At 40.1% G+C, this 18,542-nt stretch overlaps 2 protein-coding genes and 1 pseudogene across 2 annotated transcripts in view; all 3 read right to left on the bottom strand.

Annotated features, from left to right (window-relative positions):
- LOC107087421 (tripartite motif-containing protein 16-like) overlaps positions 1-18,542 on the bottom strand; it is a 97,459-nt gene that overhangs the window by 40,519 nt on the left and 38,398 nt on the right. The window lies entirely within an intron of this gene.
- LOC107087419 (tripartite motif-containing protein 16-like) lies at positions 4,669-7,194 on the bottom strand. The gene has a single exon (XM_015378988.1). The coding sequence runs from the start codon at positions 7,186-7,188 to the stop codon at positions 5,515-5,517; it is 1,674 nt and encodes a 557-aa protein (XP_015234474.1). The 5' UTR covers positions 7,189-7,194; the 3' UTR covers positions 4,669-5,514.
- Positions 13,253-14,399, bottom strand: LOC107087422 (annotated as a pseudogene).

Below are 18,542 nucleotides of genomic sequence, written 5' to 3'. Positions count from 1 at the left end.
TCTTACTTTCAATAATGATAGATTCATTTCTGAGCAGCAATGCTTAAGTGGAAGCTAATGGTTCCACCCATCATCAAAACCTGAAGGCAGGAAACCAGTTTCACTGGAGGATATTCTCATCTAAATATATAATGAGTTATTTTATTGAGGTCAGTCATACAGTTTTTCCTTTGCTCTCAGTTTTTAAGTAATACACCATTAGTGTCTGCCTGAATAGAATAGAAAAGATATATTATATTAGAGAATTTAAAACAATTGTTGGTTTCATATTTGGATTCATGAAAGCAGCAAAGGTCTAGATGGTATGTTATTTATTGGGTATTGTTCTAATTGTACAATTCTGGTCCTAATAACCACTTATTTATATTGCACATCATTTGGATTCTCAATTGTTTTTTTGTTTTTTTTATATAAAGAAGGTTAAAAAAAGAATGTATTTAACCTACAAGCAATCCACAGCTATGTATGGATGCAATAGCTTTCATTTTTTAAATGTTTTTTATATGACCATTCAACTTTTTAATTAACTTCACTAAAGATTATCATATCAATTAAACCAACAAATACATATAAAGCCTCTAATATAAATATGAACTGTCTTTTCACTGGGGTTTACTTTTTTGTTTAACTTTATTTTCTAAAAAAAAATGTAAAACACATCTACGAATATCCAGTGTTTAATACTGCAGGTATTAATACTGTAAATAAAAATATTTGTGTATTTTACTTTTCTTCAGTTTCAAAGATAAAAGCAGGGTAATGAGTGCTGTAGTGAGTTAGTTATCATTGCTATGACGCCTGTTTGCCATGAATTGTTCATTGCAACCAAAAATGAAGGTAGTAATGTTTTATTTTTGTTAAACAAGGAGATTTTCTTTTCTCTTGTTCAGTTAGTGGGTTTAATCATATGAAACAGATCCGAAATATGATCAAATAAAAAATATATATAATTATTCAGAAGTCAAGCAGATGTATATTAAAGGGATTTCCTTAAAATAAATAAATATGTAGTAATTTGTTTGCAGAATGATGAATTACTCAGGATTCCAATGACCCAAGTAAAAAAAAAAATCGTGGAGATTTTAATTCTAGAACTTTTAGTGGAAAACAGATAATAGTAGCCGAAATGATGTCATTATGCTTTAAACAAAAGCATGAAATTTCTCGATAAACATTTGCATAGTTAATCATTTAACAAAGAGTGAAACTGAAAGGAAAGCTACACTTGGCTCTTTGGCTGCATATTTTATCACCAGTCAAAACAGAAAGTAAAAAAAAACACCTAAAAGAAATACTGGTCTGACTCAGCTCTGCAGCGTCATTGCTGCTGACTCTTCAAAATGCTCTGCCAGTGTTTACTATAAGCAGTGGCTGTTCCAGGAAATTATCCCAGCGGTTGCCAGGGAGGGACCAATTAGCACTGAGGCAAAAATCTAATGGGCATCAAAACCAGTTCAGTCAGTGGCGCCTCCAGAAATGTTTCGTCGGGACGGCCAGATGGAGCCACTAAAAATCTTGGGGTGACTCACTGAAACTAAAAGCCATAAAATCTATTGTTGTAAACCTGCCTGTAAAAATCATAACGACTAAAGTAAAAACCTTCTTATATCTTGGTTTATTGTGTTATTTTTAATGTGGATAATGGGATGAAATGCTAAACTGATGTTACTTCAATTTATACTAGAGAGTGGGCAGAGATGGCAAAAGTACTCACTTTCCGTACTTGAGTAAAAGTACAGATACTTGTGTTAAAAAATACTCTGGTAAAAGTGGAAGTACTGATTAAACTTCTTTACTCAAGTAAAAGTAACAAAGTACAGGCTTGTAAATTAACTTAAAGTATAAAAGTAAAAGTAGAAACCACTTTTTTCATGCCGTTGCCTACATTTTAAATGGATGTCTGCCAATAGGACTAGATCTCCGTTGTGTTCATTTTCAATCATCTCGTCGTCCATACTACTATGCTAACGCCACCGCCACCAAGCTGCAATGATTTGCCGCCAATGAATACCGCCGAATCTGTCGATTCATCTTGTAGTGGTGCGTCAAATGCGACGTAGATTCCCATCCAATTAGATTGAATTTGGTATTGATGACGTGAAAAATAATAACGGTAACTCCATTGAAATGATTCAAAACTAAAGTAACGAGCCAATTTTTTAAAATGTAAGGAGTAGAAAGTACAGATATTTGTGTAAAAATGTAAGGAGTAGAAGTAAAAAGTCGCCATAAAAATAAGTAGTAAAGTAAAGTAAAAATATCAGAAAAATCTACTTGAGTACAGTAACCAAGTATTTGTACTTCAGTGCTTCCCATCTCTAAGAGTGGGCCAGGGCATTGCACAGGCAGTGGCCACCCATGGCCAACCCCTGATGGTGCCACTGGTTCAGGGTCAACCTATACTGATCACAACATACCTGCATCTATACTTCCCAAATAAATTACTGAAGACACAGTAGATTTTAATGAGGCCCTTGCTAATAAAGCAATGCAAATATTTTCACATCAGTGCTGTTTAGATATTTTATAGTTCTACATAATGTATACATGAAATGGTTTGAGCAGTTGATCTTTAACTGTAATTACATATAAAACTCCTAAGCTAGTGCAGAGACAGATTCTTTCCCATAAAGCGTAAAAAGTATTTCATAAAACAGCATGAATTTGTATTAATCCTCTATGATTGTAATATTTTAATGTGAAGAATTCAATCCTGTATTTTCTTTGTCAGGCTTTAATAACATCAATGTCAATTTTAATTACCGGTACTCAATATAAGAACTAGATATGAACATGCTATAGTCTGTTAGAATTATTACCACAACTCATGCTTTTCACAAATATAAATCTGCTCACTCCATTTTTAACTTCTTTGTTTGAAAACTTCTCTGATGCTTAAAACAGCTTTCTTCCCTGTGGAATAATTTATCCCAAAATAAATGTATTTGTTGCAAGAGAGATCGTAATTTTAACAAATATTTGGAGCAGAAGGGAATCTTCTTGAATCAGCATGTTTGATTAGAAACTTCGTCTTTCCCTCTAATATACTTAGGCAGAATAAGAGGTGTAATTACTTTCCCTTAAATTCCTCTTCCAATTGAGCTTCTTTAAGTTGTATCTTTTTATTTACTTTATTTCATAATCAATAATATTTGGGTCAAACAACTGACCTGAATTTCAAAATAAAAACAATAAAACCAAAGATCTGTTCAGAGACACAAAAACAAAACAAAAAACAGAACCCCAAAGAAAATAATTAACAAAATATAGAAACAGAAATGATGTCCATCCAGAAGAAAGCAACAACACCCCCCCAAACAACAAAGTACACAAACTACATATGTCCAAACATGCTAGAAATAAGTTATAGTTTTTATCTTCTAAAAAAAGAAAACATAACACCTTAAAGAGAATGCACATAAAAACTATGGCTGTATCTGCATATTGCTTTCAGAATGATTGTAATCAAAGAACATTTGAACAATATGTAGCCGGTGTTTATCAATGAAAAACGGAAAACATTTGGATAACATCTCCCTTTTTCTTTAGAGGTTGATTGAGAAAAGTTTAAATAACTAAGAATATTTTTGTGTTAGGAATCCAGTTTGTGTGGGTTGAGTTTTTGTGTCTTCTCTCCCTCCACCACCAGGTGGTGCCCTGTCCTCGTTTGTCCTCTCACACACCTGCGGCTGGTTGACTAATCACTGAGGACTATTTGAGCCATGGACTGTCACTACCTCGGCGCCAGAGTGTTTGCCAGTTTTGGGTACTCTAGCCAAGCTGAGTTTTGCTGAGTCTAACTTAGTCTTTGTTTTTTCGCTGAGCCTAACCTACCTTTTGTCTTTGCCTTTTCGGCAGGAAGTCTTCCTGCAAGCTGGATGTTTGGCCTTCTACCCCTGGAAGGATTGTTTGAGTCTCACAATGAGCAGGGGATTAACCTCCACAAGTTCAGTTCAAGTTCTCCTGGATTCCCAAGTGACAGTCCGCTCAATAGCTCCTCTGAGTCTAACCAGGTCTATACCTGTCCGCCCTCCAACAAGTCTCAACCACTGGAAAAACCCACACTGACTGGATTCTGGGAGGAAAGTTTTCTCCACTAACGTGAGTCCCGTTTTCTCTGTTTCTCCAAGTCATTGTTCAAAGTTCCCACGGATCCTGAACTAACCACCGATACTTCTTTTCCCTCTTCTAGTTCCGGTTCGTTTGCTGAATCCAACCCCGCTGGTTTCATCAATAAACCTGTTCAAACTTTTACCCTGGTTCTCTGAGTGGTTTACTGCATGTGGGTCAGATCTCTTAAGAAAGTCATGACAGTTTGTTCTTCACTGAACTCAGGTATTACGTAGGAGAAATGCTTAACAATTTAAAAATGACATAATTAGCAGTAGTAACCTAATTGGCTATTTCCACTCCACTAATTCCTGCACTTCAGCCAGCTTTTTTGTTTCCTTTCTTTCATTATTGGTCAGACTGATTATTCCAGGGGTGTTTGGCTACTCTCATCACTATGACCGAGGTCTCATATGTTTCTCAGTTCTTGCTGACAAACAACAAAGGCAATTGGATTCACTCCATCAATTTTCTAGAACCCCACCCCAACAAGGCTGGTTTTTGAAGAATAATAATAATAAAAAAAAACATACAGTGCTGCTGTTAGTTTGTATGCAAATGACCTAAAACTCAGTTATACTAATAGGTGCCTTTCGGTACTTATTAGTAATTATCTATGGTAGAGGAAACATCAGATGTAGTCGTTATTTTTTCAAAGTTACCTTTATTTTTCTCATTACCAAAGGTTACACATCTAGCCAACCTGTTTTCGACCCTAAACTTTTATCATACTTTTTGGCCAGGAGTCGTGGTACTTTCCAGCTAGAAAAACACATGGTATATATCAGCAGAGAGTAATTGTAAGAGGCTATACAATGAATGAATATGAAAGCTATATACAGATTACAGGGAAGTATACAGGGCAGTTAGGATATGGATTATATATATATATATAAATGGGGTTATAATGCAGGATAAACAATGACATATTATAGCAGATAAAATATTTACAGATTATATACAGCTATAGTTGAGAAGTATCTGTAAGTGGTGTTGGATCCTAAGATCGTTGTGTTGGTGTGTGTGTGTTTGTGTGTGTGTGTGAGGGAAACAGTCCATGGTACTTGTTTTAACAACGGTGTGGGGACTTTTATCTGTTTTCAAAGTCACATCATGGGGTACTATGTCCTTATGGGGACCAAAATCTGGTGCATTAGACCATGAGATTGGTACCTATCCCTAAACTCACATGACTCAAAATTAAACCCAAACAAGTGATAAAATATTAGTAATAAAAATTTTAATAAAACATTTCTAGGACGACTCTAGTAGCTCCCTAAAGACATTTTGTCCTTGAGAAGTGAAGAAATTGAACAACAAAAAGATCTCACAGTCAATGAGGCGACGAAAGAAAGTGGGACTAAAATAGACATTTTAACTGTCTGGACCTCAGATCACTTCTGATTATTTCAGCCTAACAAACTCAACAGAAGATCCATCATCATGAAATCCAATCCCAGCATACAGAGGCTCAGTGAAAGACGTCTGGATTCTATGGAGGAGGGTCATGGTTTTAGAGACGCTGTAATAAGACAGAATACCTGCTCTGTGATCCAGATACACTCCTATTCTGGAGGAAACTGGACCTGATACTGGAGTTTTAATTCTTTTGTGCCAAAATAGGTAACCCTTTGAGTCACAATATAATGACCAAGATTTATCATTGAATCCAAATAAACAGTTGACTGATTTGCCTGCTCTGTTGATGTTCATGTATGAAACTGACACACCAACTTCTCCTCTGCCTCTCCACTCGATCTCCCAGTAACAGCGTCCAGTCAGACTCTCTCTACTCAGGACCTGAGAGGAATCAGTAAATCTATCTGGGTGGTAAGGATAAGATTGTTGGTTCATTCTTGCTACTTTTCTGTTCCCCTCAGATAATATCAGCTTCATGTTTGCAGTGTTTGGATCCAGAGTGATTTCCTTGGAATACTTTAGGAATCCTGTTCTGGTCTTTGGTTCTGGTTCTGACAGTAGAACCTCAACCTCAGCGACTGTCAGTGAGATGTTTGTCCATGTGTCTCTCAGGATGTCCTGTAGTTTCTCTCTGAGCTCTGACACAGCTGCTGTCACTTCCTTAAAATATCCCTGAGGACATCTAGTGATGCTGGATGAGTGTGTAGACTCACTGAGTGCTGACAGTGAGGGGTAGTTCTGGAGAAACTGGGTGTGATCCTCTGTGATTGAGAGCTTCTCCAGCTCAGCTTCTTTCCTCTTCAGCTCAGTGATCTCCTGCTCCAGCTTCTTCTGAAGCTCTTTGACTCGACTCACTTTAGTTTCCTGCTGGGATCTGATCTGCTGCTTCACATCAGAGCTTCTTTTCTGGATGTGATGAATCAGCTCATTGTAGATCTTCTCACTGTCCCCCACTGCTTTATCAGCAGAGCCATTGATGGCCTCCACCTCCTGTTGAAGCAGCTTCACATCTTTCTGTTTGTCCTGGATTCTCTGCTTGATTTGTTGTCGTCTCTCCTGGAGCTCCTTCTGCTTCTCAGTCCTTTCTGCTGCAGCTGGGACTGTTTCATGGCCTTTATGTTCATCCATGGTGCAGAGATAACAGATACACTGCTGATCAGTACGACAGAAGATCTCCTTTACCTTTTTATGAGAAGAGCAGATTTTTTGCTGGAGTTTCTTAGTGGGGGCAATGAGGTTATGCTCCTGTAATGGTGCCGCATCATAGTGAGGCTGGAGATGATTCTGACAGTAAGAAGCCAAACAGACCACGCATGACTTCACAGCTTTCTTTTTCCTCCCAGTGCAGACATCACAGGCTACATCTTCAGGTCCAGCATAGCAATGATCAATTGGAGCAGCTTGGAGTCCAGTCTTCTTAAGATCCTCCACTAAATCTGCTAACATGATGTTTTTCTCCAGTGCAGGTCTCAGTAGGAAGACCTTCCTGCATTGGGGGCAGGTGTGGATTTTCCTTTGTTCTTCTCCATCCCAGTGGTCTTTAATGCAGTCCATACAGTAACTGTGTCCACAAGGAATAGTCACTGGATTACTTAGTAGGTCCAAGCAGATGGGACAACAGTATTTTTCTTCGTCTACCCGAACTCCTTTCTGAGCCATTTCACCTCTCAGCATGATAGTGTTTTAATAAAAAAAAACCCAGACTGCCTTCAGATCTAAGTAACATTCCTCCAACAAATATGTTGACGGACCGGAATTACTTTGTTCCAAAGCAGGAAGATCACATGGGTTCAGACTGTCTCTTTCCCAGAAGTAATTTAAACCTCTTTTTTCCTTGTTGGTATTTACAGTAAATTGGGGCGTTTCTACACTCTAATCTTCATCTGTGTTCATCTTACATTTGGCAGCTGACATGGATTTTTAAGCAATCTTCAATCAGGGTTTAACTTTTTTTTTCTTTATTGCAAAAAAAGGTAATCAGTTCAGTTCACAGAAAATCCAGAGTTTACATTAGGTATTAAAAAGCTGAATCAGTGAGTTATATATAGGTTATATACAGGTCACTCACCAAAAACTAGATTTCCTCCATAATATAGAGTTAATATAGAGTTGACATTGATAATGGGGAAGCAGACCCAGCAGGGATATTAAGACTTCCCTCTACCCAAACACCTCATCCAGCCCCTCTTGGGGGAGCATTACTATGCCAACTGAGGGATAATCTGTCCAGCATGTCCTGGGCTGCCCCTCGGGGTTCCCCGTGGTGGGACTCACCAGGAATAGCTCCCAATCGAGGTGACTTAAACTAAGGTCTGACCCAAAAAGCAGAAAAACTAATGCAGAGTGAAACCAGGGGAAAGTTTTAACAGGTTTATTGAGGAGATAATGCAGGATCCAGTGTTGCTCTGAACACTGCACAACCGGAACTGGAAAGTGAGGTGAAGACACTGCGGTTAGTTCAGACTCAGTGGGAAATTTGATTCTTGAACTTGAAGAGAAGAATTAGGTTGCTGACTCACGTTTCCAGAAAAGTGGTTGACTCTTTGACTCCAGTCTGTGTACAGTAGTTCCAGTGTTTGTCTCATTCGGTGGAGGGCGGACAGGGTTTACCCAGAATGCGGTTGTTTTGTAGGTGAACGGAGAAACTGACTGCCACTTAGATGTCCTGTGGTACTTGAACGGGTTGGTGTGGAGATGAATCCCTTGCTCAGTGTGAAGTTCAAACGATTTCTGGGAGGAAAGTAGATCCAAACCTCCAGTTTGAATTCCCAGCTCAGCTTGAAGCTCAGATGATCCTTCCAGGGAGAGAAGGTCCGAAAACATCCAGTTTGCAGGATGCCTTCCTGCCGAAAGGGCAAAGACAAAAAACTCAGAGTTAGGACTCGGGTTGACAAAACTCAGTTTGACTCAGTAAAAACTCAGCTTGGCTAGAGTACCCAAAACTGGCAAACACTCTGGCGTCGAGGTGGTGGCAGTCAGCAGCTTAAGAGCACTCCGTTAACGAGGTAACCCTCCACAGGTGTGTGAGGAGGCGGACCAGAACCAGGCGCCTCCTGGTGGAGGAAGGGAGACAAACACAAAAACACAAACACACAGACAGGAATCCTCACACTGTCGAAAAGAGATAAAGTCTTCAAATAGTTAATAGTTAAAGTTGATCTTCAAGCCACATGGTAGAAAATGTGTGAGAAAAGATCTCCTACTGCACCTTTAAGGAAAAGTTAGGAGACAGGTTGATTAAAAATTTTTTAGATGCTTTGGTCTGTCGCCAGTTTCTGCTCTCCAGACATTGAGTTTTTGACTGTTAACTGCAGACCTTTCTATCTACCCAGAGAGTTCAGTGTGGTTAGCATCACTGCGGTAAACAGGCCATGAAGACTCTATACCAGGCTTTCTCTGAGCTCCAATCTGCACACAGAGGGTGTTTTCATCATTGCTGGGGATTTTAACCAGGCTAACTTGAAGACTGTTCTCCGTCATTTTTACCAACATGTGGACTTTGCAACTCGAGGTGAAAACATTTTAGACCTGGTTTAATCTAACATAAAAAATATATTCAAGCAGCCCCCCGCCCCCACCTTGGGTCATCAGATCATCTCTCAGTCATGCTTATCCCTGCATATAAGCCCTAGCTGATCAGGGCTAAACCGACAGATAAAGAGGTCCGAGTGTGGTCTGAGGGTGCCATAGAGACACTCCAAGACTGTTTTGAATACTCTGACCGGAACATCTTTAAGGCTGCAGTAACATATGACAACTTATTAAATATTGATGAGTATGCCATGACTGTGTCAGCCTACATCAACAAATGCATTGAGGACGTCAGCATCAAAAGGAACATCATCACCCGGGCCAACCATCCACCCTGGATAAAGGAAGAGGTTCGGAAATCGCTAAAAGCGAAGAACTCATTTTTCAAGTCTGGTGATAAAGAAGCACTGAGAACAACGCGTAACAACTTAAATCGATCAGCAAAGCAGAACCACAGCCAGAAGATCCAGGATCTTTCCCACGACGACAGCAACATCAGGTGGATGTGGAAAGGCACCTCACTAAATGATTACTGGCCTGTGGCACTGACAATCATGATGAAGTGCTTTGAAAGGCCGGTTAAAGAACAAATCGTCTCCAGTCTGCCGCCAACCTTCGACCTGCTCCAGTTCACCTACCGACGGAACCGCTCCACTGAGGACGCCATCTCTGCTGCTCTCCACCTGAGCCTGGCACACCTGGAGGAGAAGAACACCCACGTGCAGATGTTGTTCCTGGACTTCAGTTCAGCTTTCAACACCATCATCCCACAGCATCTGATGGGCAAACTAAAACAGCTGGGCTTCAATACACCCCTTCAAAAATGGCTGCTTGACTTCCTCACCAACGGACTTCAGACAGTCCGGGTCGGACAGAACACCTCTGATGTCATCATCCTAAGCAAAGGCTCCCCTCAGGTCTGCTGTTCACCCTGATGACACATGACTGCGTCCCCAGGTTCACCACCAATTATATTGTGAAGTTAACAGACAACAACACGGTGGTCTGCCTCATCAGAGACGACAACGACCTGGACTATTGAGAGAAGATGGAGCAGCTGGTGTACTGGTGCAAAGATAACAGCCTGATCCTGAACGTGGAGAATACGAAGGAGATCATCCTGGACTTCAGGAAGAACCGGCCTAACCACGCTCCACTGGTCATCAACAGCTCAGCTGTAGAGGTGGCCAACGGCCTCCTGGGGGTTCACATCACAGACACCCTCACCTGGAATGTAAACACCACCTCACTGGTCAAAAGGGCACAAAAGCGCATGTACTTGTGGAGGATGAGGAGAGCCCACCAACCCCCACCCATCCTCATCACCTTCTACAGAAGCACCATAGAGAGATTTCTGACCAGCTGTCTCACTGTGTGGTGTGGAGGCTGCAGCGCCTCAGACTGGAAGAAAATGAGAAGAGTGGTGAGAACATCAGAGAAGATCATCCGGGCTCCTCTTCCCTCCATACGTACTCTGCGTGTCCAGAGTACGTAACCTCATAAATGACCCCTCACACCCCCACCATGGACTGTTCTCCCTGCTGCCCTCGGGGAAGAGACTTTGTAGCATCTGATGCAGGTCCAGCAGATTTCAGAACAGTTTCTTCTCCACTGCCATTAGACTTCTGAATGTTGTGTTAAATGGGTTACTTTATTTATAAAAAAAGAATGAATATTAGAACTGTAAATGTACAGTCATGTGCTTATATCTCTATTTTTTATGTGTTTATTACTGTTTTTAAGGCTGCACTTTAAAAAATGAAATTGTCTACAGTTGTTACAAATGAAATTTCGTTTATACTCGTGTACACAAAATGTCAAAATGAATCGGTCTAAGTCTAAGAATGCTCTCTTATGCCACACTCCCTTGAGGTCATTTAAGTGGTCAGTCGTTGTAACTGCAAGTAAATATCTTCCGAATGCAAGATGGCCAACAATTAGCAACACCTGCCGGCCACTGCTGGCATATTATTCATACAATTGCTTTACTGTGTCTTGTAATAGTTTTTCTTATAATTTAGTGTTTTAACATTACAGCATCTTCATTAGAAAGCACTTTTAATGTAGGACACAGAACTGAAATTCCTGCCTACTGGCCCAACTCTGTTGTGACTTCTGCACAGAACCCTTGGAAAACTACCTGCATCCTCTGAGATGGTGGCCCCCTTGTGGCCTGGGGTAACATTACAGTGTCCCTTCATAACACCTCGTATCACCTTGTTTTATAGACCAGACTTCAAACTAAGTGCCTGATACTCTTTTTTTCCCAGCATGAGGCACTATAAGTTAAAATTACAGATACCAGAAAAAATATATATTTTGCACTAGCTGTTAATAACCAGTTCTTCATTTACATACTCTAGAAGTTAAAGTCTCTTTGAAAAGATTTAAGAATTGTGAGGAAGGAATAATTGTCAGCACCATTTTCAGCTACATTACTATTGTCTTCAAAACAATAGCCCACAGGAAGAGAAAACCAAAACATTTCACAATCTCCCTGACAGAGTTCAGGATGAGACCTCTTATGCAGTGCAGGTGGAGGAGAGGATCTGGCACCTGCTGCTGGAGGAGCAGATTACAATGGGTTAAGAGAAGAATCTAACCCTTTATAAACCCCAAGATATTTCACGAGGGATGTATAGCAAATATATTGGATAAAGGATTAGATCAAGATCAGAACTAACATTTTCTGAGATTAAGGAATGCAACTGAGAAGCTTTATATAAATGTGGAAGAACAGAGAGGATTTGGTGTGACAGAATACTGTGCCTGACAGGTGCAGATACTAGTAAGCAACAAAGCAAACTGCAAAAGCTTCTGTGATGAAAACTCAGAATCAATTAAGCTAAAAAACAAACTTGCTGACTTTTGATTTTGGTTGATGTAGGATGGATATTTTTTTATTTAATATGTAAATAAATATTCTTAGTAAATTATATTTTGAAACTAAAGATGGGCGTCGGTAACCCTAACCCTAAGCACGGAGCCAACTGCAGCACACATGGCTGGTTTTTCAGATCAATTACCATGGCGATCAACAGAGGAGAGAAGGAAAATGGTTTAATGAGGCAGACAAAAGCATTGTTAAAGTAACAAACCTTTATTTATTAAGAACTGCTCATACATAGTCAAGATAAAGAAGAAATAATTAGCTGAACTGTGTAAATAACAGCAAAAGTGAAGTACCATGAAGGTAAAGAGATTGGTTAAAGAAAAGAGGCAGTTATGTTCATGGTGAATAAGACGAGACACTAGAGGGCGTCACTAACATTCAGAGAAGAGATTTAAGGCTCAGTTTAAAACTAAGAGCAGAAATGAAAAAAAAAAATACAACTTTGCAACACAAAAAAATACATTAAAGATATTTGCTGAGTATAGGAGAAGAAGCTAACATCACAATTCAATCAAATCCTGAACAGATTTTTAGGGTTTCTACAGTTTCCAACGGTTTCCAATTAACAAAACAGATAGCATACATTTTCACAATGTGGTCAAACGTCTGTAATAAAATAAAAAAATGTAATGTGTTGAGATTTGAAGATAATAATTGAATCCATATATACTGTAAATAGGTTTAAAATAAAGAAAAAAGAAACTCTGATAAAGACGCCTGTTAAATCAGTTTGTGTGTGACTATTTCAGTTAAACAAACTTAGCAGAGGATCCATTTGGTGATCCATTAATTTGGTAAGATCTAAGCCTAATCCCAGCATATAGAGGCTGAGTGAATGTGGTCTGGACTCTATGGAGGAGAGTCATGGTTTCAGAGACGCTGTAGAAAGACAGAATACCTGCTCTGTGATCCAGAAACACTCCTATTCTGGAGGGGCCTGACGCATTAGTTTGAATCCCTCTGTGATACAACATGAGACTGTTTATTTCACAGCGTAAAGACCAGGATTTGTCATTGAATCCAAAGAAACTTGCTGGTGGTTTCTTTGTGTTGTTGCTAATCTTGGCTGAAACTGCTACACACACTACTCCTCTCCACTCCACCTCCCAGTAACAACGTCCAGTCAGACTCTCTCTACTCAGGACCTGAAACTGATCAGTAAATCTGTGTGGATGATCAGGATAAGACTGTTCCTGCTCAATTAACATTACCTTTCTGTTTCTCTCAGATAATAATAACTTATTATGTGCTGTGTTTGGATCAAAAGTAATTTTTTGTGAATATTTCAAGAATCCAGCTCTGGTCTTTGGTTCTGTTTCTTGTCCTGACAGTAAACCCTCCATATCAGATACTGCCAGTAAGATGTTTGTCCCTGTGTCTCTCAGGATGTCCTGCAGTTTGTCTCTGAGCTCTGACACAGCTGCTGTCACGTCCTCAAAGTATCTCAGAGGACGGATATTGATGCTGGATGAGTGTGTAGACTCACTGAGTGCTGAAAGTGAGGGGTAGTTCTGGAGAAACTGGGTGTGATCCTCTGTGATTGAGAGCTTCTCCAGCTCAGCATCTTTCCTCTTCAGCTCATTGATCTCCTGCTCCAGCTTCTTCTGAAGCTCTTTGACTCGACTCACTTCAGTTTCCTGCTGGGATCTGATCTGCTGCTTCACATCAGAGCATCTTTTCAGGATGCGTTGGATCAGCTGAGTGAAGATCTTCTCACTTCCATCTGTCGCTTTTTCAGCAGAGCCATTGATGGCCTCCACCTCCTGTTGAAGCAGCTTCACATCTTTCTCCTGGTCCTGGATTCTCTGCTGGATTTGTTGTCGTCTCTCCTGGAGCTCCTTCTGCTTCTCAGTCCTTTCTGCTGCAGCTGGGACTGTTTCATGGCCTTTATGTTCATCCATTGAGCAGAGATAACAGATACACTGCTGATCAGTACGACAGAAGATCTTCATCACCTCATCATGACGAGAGCAGATGTTCTCCTGGAGATTCTTAGAGGGGTCCACCAGCTTGTGCTTCTTTAATGGTGGAGCATCATAGTGAGGTTGGAGGTGATCACTACAATAGGAAGCACGGCAGGATAAGCAGGACTTGACAGCTTTCCTCTTCATCCCAGTGCAGACATCACAGTCCACATCTTCAGGTCCAGCATAGCAGTGATCAACTGGAGCAGCTTGGAGTCCAGTCTTCTTTAGATCCTCCACTAAAGCAGAAAGTTTAATGCTTTTCGTTAAGACAGGCCTTGGCCTAAACTCTTTCCTGCACTGAGGGCAGCTGTAAATCCTCCTCTGATCTTCTCTGTCCCAGTAAACTTTAATACAGTTCATACAGTAGCTGTGTCCACAGGGAATAGTCACTGGATCCTTCAGTAGCTCCAAACAGATGGAACAGGAGAATTTCCCCAAGTCCAGCTGAATTCTTCCTTCAGCCATTTTACCTCTCAGCAACAGTGATGTGTGTCTCTAATTTAGTCAAAACGGCAACTAGCTTACACTCCGAAGAACACAACATGTCACTGCAGTGATATTAGTGGTTACACCCATTGCCAGATCTAAATAGGGAGGGAACAAGCAAATATATTTGTTTTCCTGCATATATATTATCCAGTTCAAACAAGTATATAGTCAAAGTAAGGCAAGGAAAGGCCAGCTTATTTGTATAGCACAATTCAGTACAAGGTCAATTCAGTGCTTTATATAAAAACAGAAGAAGAAAGCAGAATAAAAGCTAAATACAATAAAAACAGGCAGTAAATAAAAAAATAAAACAGATGGACCACAACCTTAAACTAATAATACACCACCTGAGAGTTTAACTTCAACAATCGAATGTGGGTGCTAATTTAAGGTAATATTTTGCACATTCTCTACGCTTAGAGAGAAGAAAAAAAAGCATTGAGCTGTTTAGATATTAATAATCATTGGGTACAAGATGATATTGGTACACTTTAAAATACTATGATATTGGAGAAGGATAGGTAATAATCTAAGTAAACATCCATGTTGATCTACAGATTCAAAAAACTGGCAAGTGGAGAGGGACAGAGCAACATCGACTCCTTTCTGACAAAAGGAGTGCAAGTCTAATGCCAGGGACTTCCCAGACATAACGCTATTATTGAACCAATAATAAAGGACCTTATTATTTCATGCAACCTCCCACTATCTGTGATCAGCAAGCCCAGCTTTAAAAACTTTATGGCAGTAGTAGAGGAGAAATACTCACTTAGATGCTTGGTTACTTCAAGTAACCAAACGTCTAACTTAACTTGCTGCAGAAAAAGTGTCCAAGATTAAATCCAAGCTCTGTCTCATTCCTCGCTGGCTGTCAATGGCAATAAACAATTGGATATGTCTCCTCGCACTCTGCGCGGATAAAATGTTAACCAAGTCACAAACGTGACAAGTAGCCAATCTGACGTGTGTAGAAATAGGCATGTTGAAGGCTACATTTGGTCTCTTCGATCTTCTCGCTGTCTTCTTGCCGTGCTTCGTAGGTTGATCGCTTCTATAAGTCCGTGATTCAGAACTTTTCGACATTTGCAGGTCTGAGAGGTAAGCACATGTTTGTGATGTACAGCATCCTCCTGCCTGTTACTTTTTATTGTTCACTTACTATCCTGGGTTTGTTTGTTTTGGCATTATGTTGGAGTTTCCATTTATTTATATGTTTAGGTTAAAGCTACTACTTCTGGATTATTGATTGAACTTGTTAATTTTCTTTCAAAGTATATTCATGGCATTTGTTTTCCTTTTTACTCACATTGTTTGTCCAAGTATTTCCTTCTAAAATGGCCGCAGCAGCAGCATCTTGGGAATCGGGGGGGTATCTGGAGGAGGAAGGAATCTCCAGTTTGGAGTTCCAGTGCCTCAGGTAGCAAGGAGATCGGTTCCCAGACACTCATGGTCGGGAGTTGGACCCCCAGAGTTTTTAAGGTCATGATGGATCAGGAAATTCCCTCTGGAGTTCTGGTAGCTGTGACCCACGGGAGGACCCATGTCAGCTGTGGGGAGTTATTTTGGCAGCCTTGGCCAGAGATGGCTTGGAAATCCCTTTTTACGTAGGGCCACATTGGCCCCTCCATTCAAGATTCCTCAATCTTCAGCCTTCTTGGAGGAGCTTCAAAGCTGTTGGGCGGATCCTCTCCCTCCATGGCTGGGATGCGCCAATCCTAGCATCTATGAGCATGCCCCCAGTGGAACACTGCATTGCCTCTCTGTTTTTTCCCCAGATGAGTTCCTGATTGAAGGAGCTTTCTGTCCAAGCCCCCAGTGTCAGGTGACGGGGAGAGATTTAGCATCCATCTAGTCCTAGGCATCTTACCCTCACAGTGTGGTTGCAATAGATTCTGCAAAACACCAGAAGCTCCCTCTATAAGGAGAACCTATACCTATTGCTGGCAAGGTTTTTCAATGTGGTGCCAGGGCAAAGGGATTAACCCAATCTCATGTTTCCAACATGAGGTATTAAGTTACCTGCAGGGCCTATTGGAGGCTGGACGGTTGGCATCGACCCTTGAGGTGTACTTTGCAGCCATGTCAGCAAGGCACTGTGGCACTGAGAGTAGATGGATTCACAATTATTTCAGGAATCTTGTAATTTAAATATTTGCTAAAACAGCTGAGTGTGAGATGAATAAAATGAAGCTTCATTACCTTTTCTTTTCCTCTGCTAGGTCCTTCTCATTGCAAAGTTCCTGGGTACTGTTTTTTTTTCTCCTCGAAGTGCATGTATTCTGTCATTTTTCTTTCTTTTTTTTTCGCTTTTCTATTGTCATTACACTGTCACAAGTCCAGAGCAACGGAATTCACTCTTTGCATTTAACCCATCCCCTTGGGGAGCAGTGGGCTGTTCTCGTGTGGGGCTGCACCCCAAGCAGTGTGGGGTTAAGGGTCTTTTTTTATCAGGGACCCAGAGTGGCATCTGTGGGAGTGGGGTTTGAACTTTATACCCTCAGGATTCCAAGCGCAATGCCCTACCCACTAGGTCGCCACTCACCTGAGTTAAAGATGTATAAAGTTACTGGTTTCTGTGTGAAATTGGGGAAGCTATCAATAGTGGGTGTGCAAATGTTTTAGGATGGAATGGGTCGAACATTTAAATGATCTAAATATAAATCATCCAACAAATATATGCATCAGTCAATAAATCAGTCACAATAAAAAAAAGATAAACAATTACAATAATTATGCATTTCCTCTTTCTCAGAATAAATCACCCATTCTAATTTTGAATATTATGCTTTATTGAGTCAGGTAAGGAAAATTAATATCACATTTCAATCTATTCCTTAATTAATTTTAAGGATTTTAACATAGCACCAAAGTTTCTGATGAAAAAAATATTCTTAACCACAGACTGTTGAATATGATAAACCATTACAAAGATGTGATCGCTTGTCTGCATGAAAGAAAATGTAGTAAATCCATAAAAAGTTTTGAAAAATCTCATCAAAACACAAAACATTTAACTTTCATAAAGATTTAAGTTAGAATGTGCTTTTCAAAATTATTTTTTAAATTCAGTTTGATCCAAAATCTGATCCATGTCCAAAAAATAATGATGTTGTGATCAATAATGATCATCTACTGTCAGCTAATCTGCACATAGATTTGATCTGACAAAGTGATAAATGTTTAGGTGAATAGAAAAATCCTCCTGAGCAGTATTGAGCTTTTTGGCTGAACAGAAACAGAAAGCAACAAAATCCAACATCAGCAAAACATCAAAAAGAGATGAAAAAATAGCTTCTGAAGACAATTGGTCCCTCAGCATCAAAGAAATGACACAACAATGAGCTCTCAGCAACGAGGGAGACTGAAGAAACTGGAAGTTAGATACACATTTTAATTGGTGCTGAAATCAGCTCTGACTATTTCAGTTTAACAAAATCCGCAGTGGATCCATTAATGCAACTCCTAAGCCTTATCCCAGCATATAGAGGTTTAGTGAATGTGGTCTGGACTCTATGGAGGAGAGTCATGGTTTCAGAGACGCTGTAGAAACACAGAATACCTGCTCTGTGATCCAGATACACTCCTATTCTGGAGGAAACTGGACCTGATACTGGAGTTTGAATGCTGTTGTGTTGAAATATGTAGCTATTTTTTTCACAACGTAAAGACCAAGATTTCTTATTCCATCCAAATGAACCTTCATTTGATTTATCTGCTCTGTTGATATTATCATATGAAACTGCTGCAATAGCTACTCCTTTCCACTCTACCTCCCAGTAACAGCGTCCGGTAAGACTGTCTCTGCTCAGGACCTGAGGCCAAGTAGTAAACCTGTCTTTGTGATCAGGATAAGACTGTTGGTGGTCTGTTAGTATTACCTTTCTGTTCCCCTCAGACAATGAAAGTAATCTGTTTGCTGTGTTTGGATCTAGAATAATCTCCCTCGAGTATTTCAGGAATCTGGCTCTGACCTTGGGAGCTGTTTCTGACCTTACAGTGACTTTCGGTGAGAAGTTTCTCTGTGTTTCTCTCAAAATGTCCTGTAGTATATCCCAGAGTTCTGACACAGCTGCTGTCACATCCTCAAAGTATCTCAGAGGACGAATATTGATGCTGGATGAGTGTGTAGACTC

Source organism: Cyprinodon variegatus, unplaced genomic scaffold, assembly GCF_000732505.1.
Source record: "Cyprinodon variegatus isolate N-32 unplaced genomic scaffold, C_variegatus-1.0 Scaffold183, whole genome shotgun sequence".
In the NCBI taxonomy this organism is placed as follows: Eukaryota; Metazoa; Chordata; class Actinopteri; order Cyprinodontiformes; family Cyprinodontidae; genus Cyprinodon; species Cyprinodon variegatus.
The sequence above is the reverse complement of the archived record's forward strand: the minus strand, read 5'-3'. Positions and strand labels throughout refer to the sequence as shown.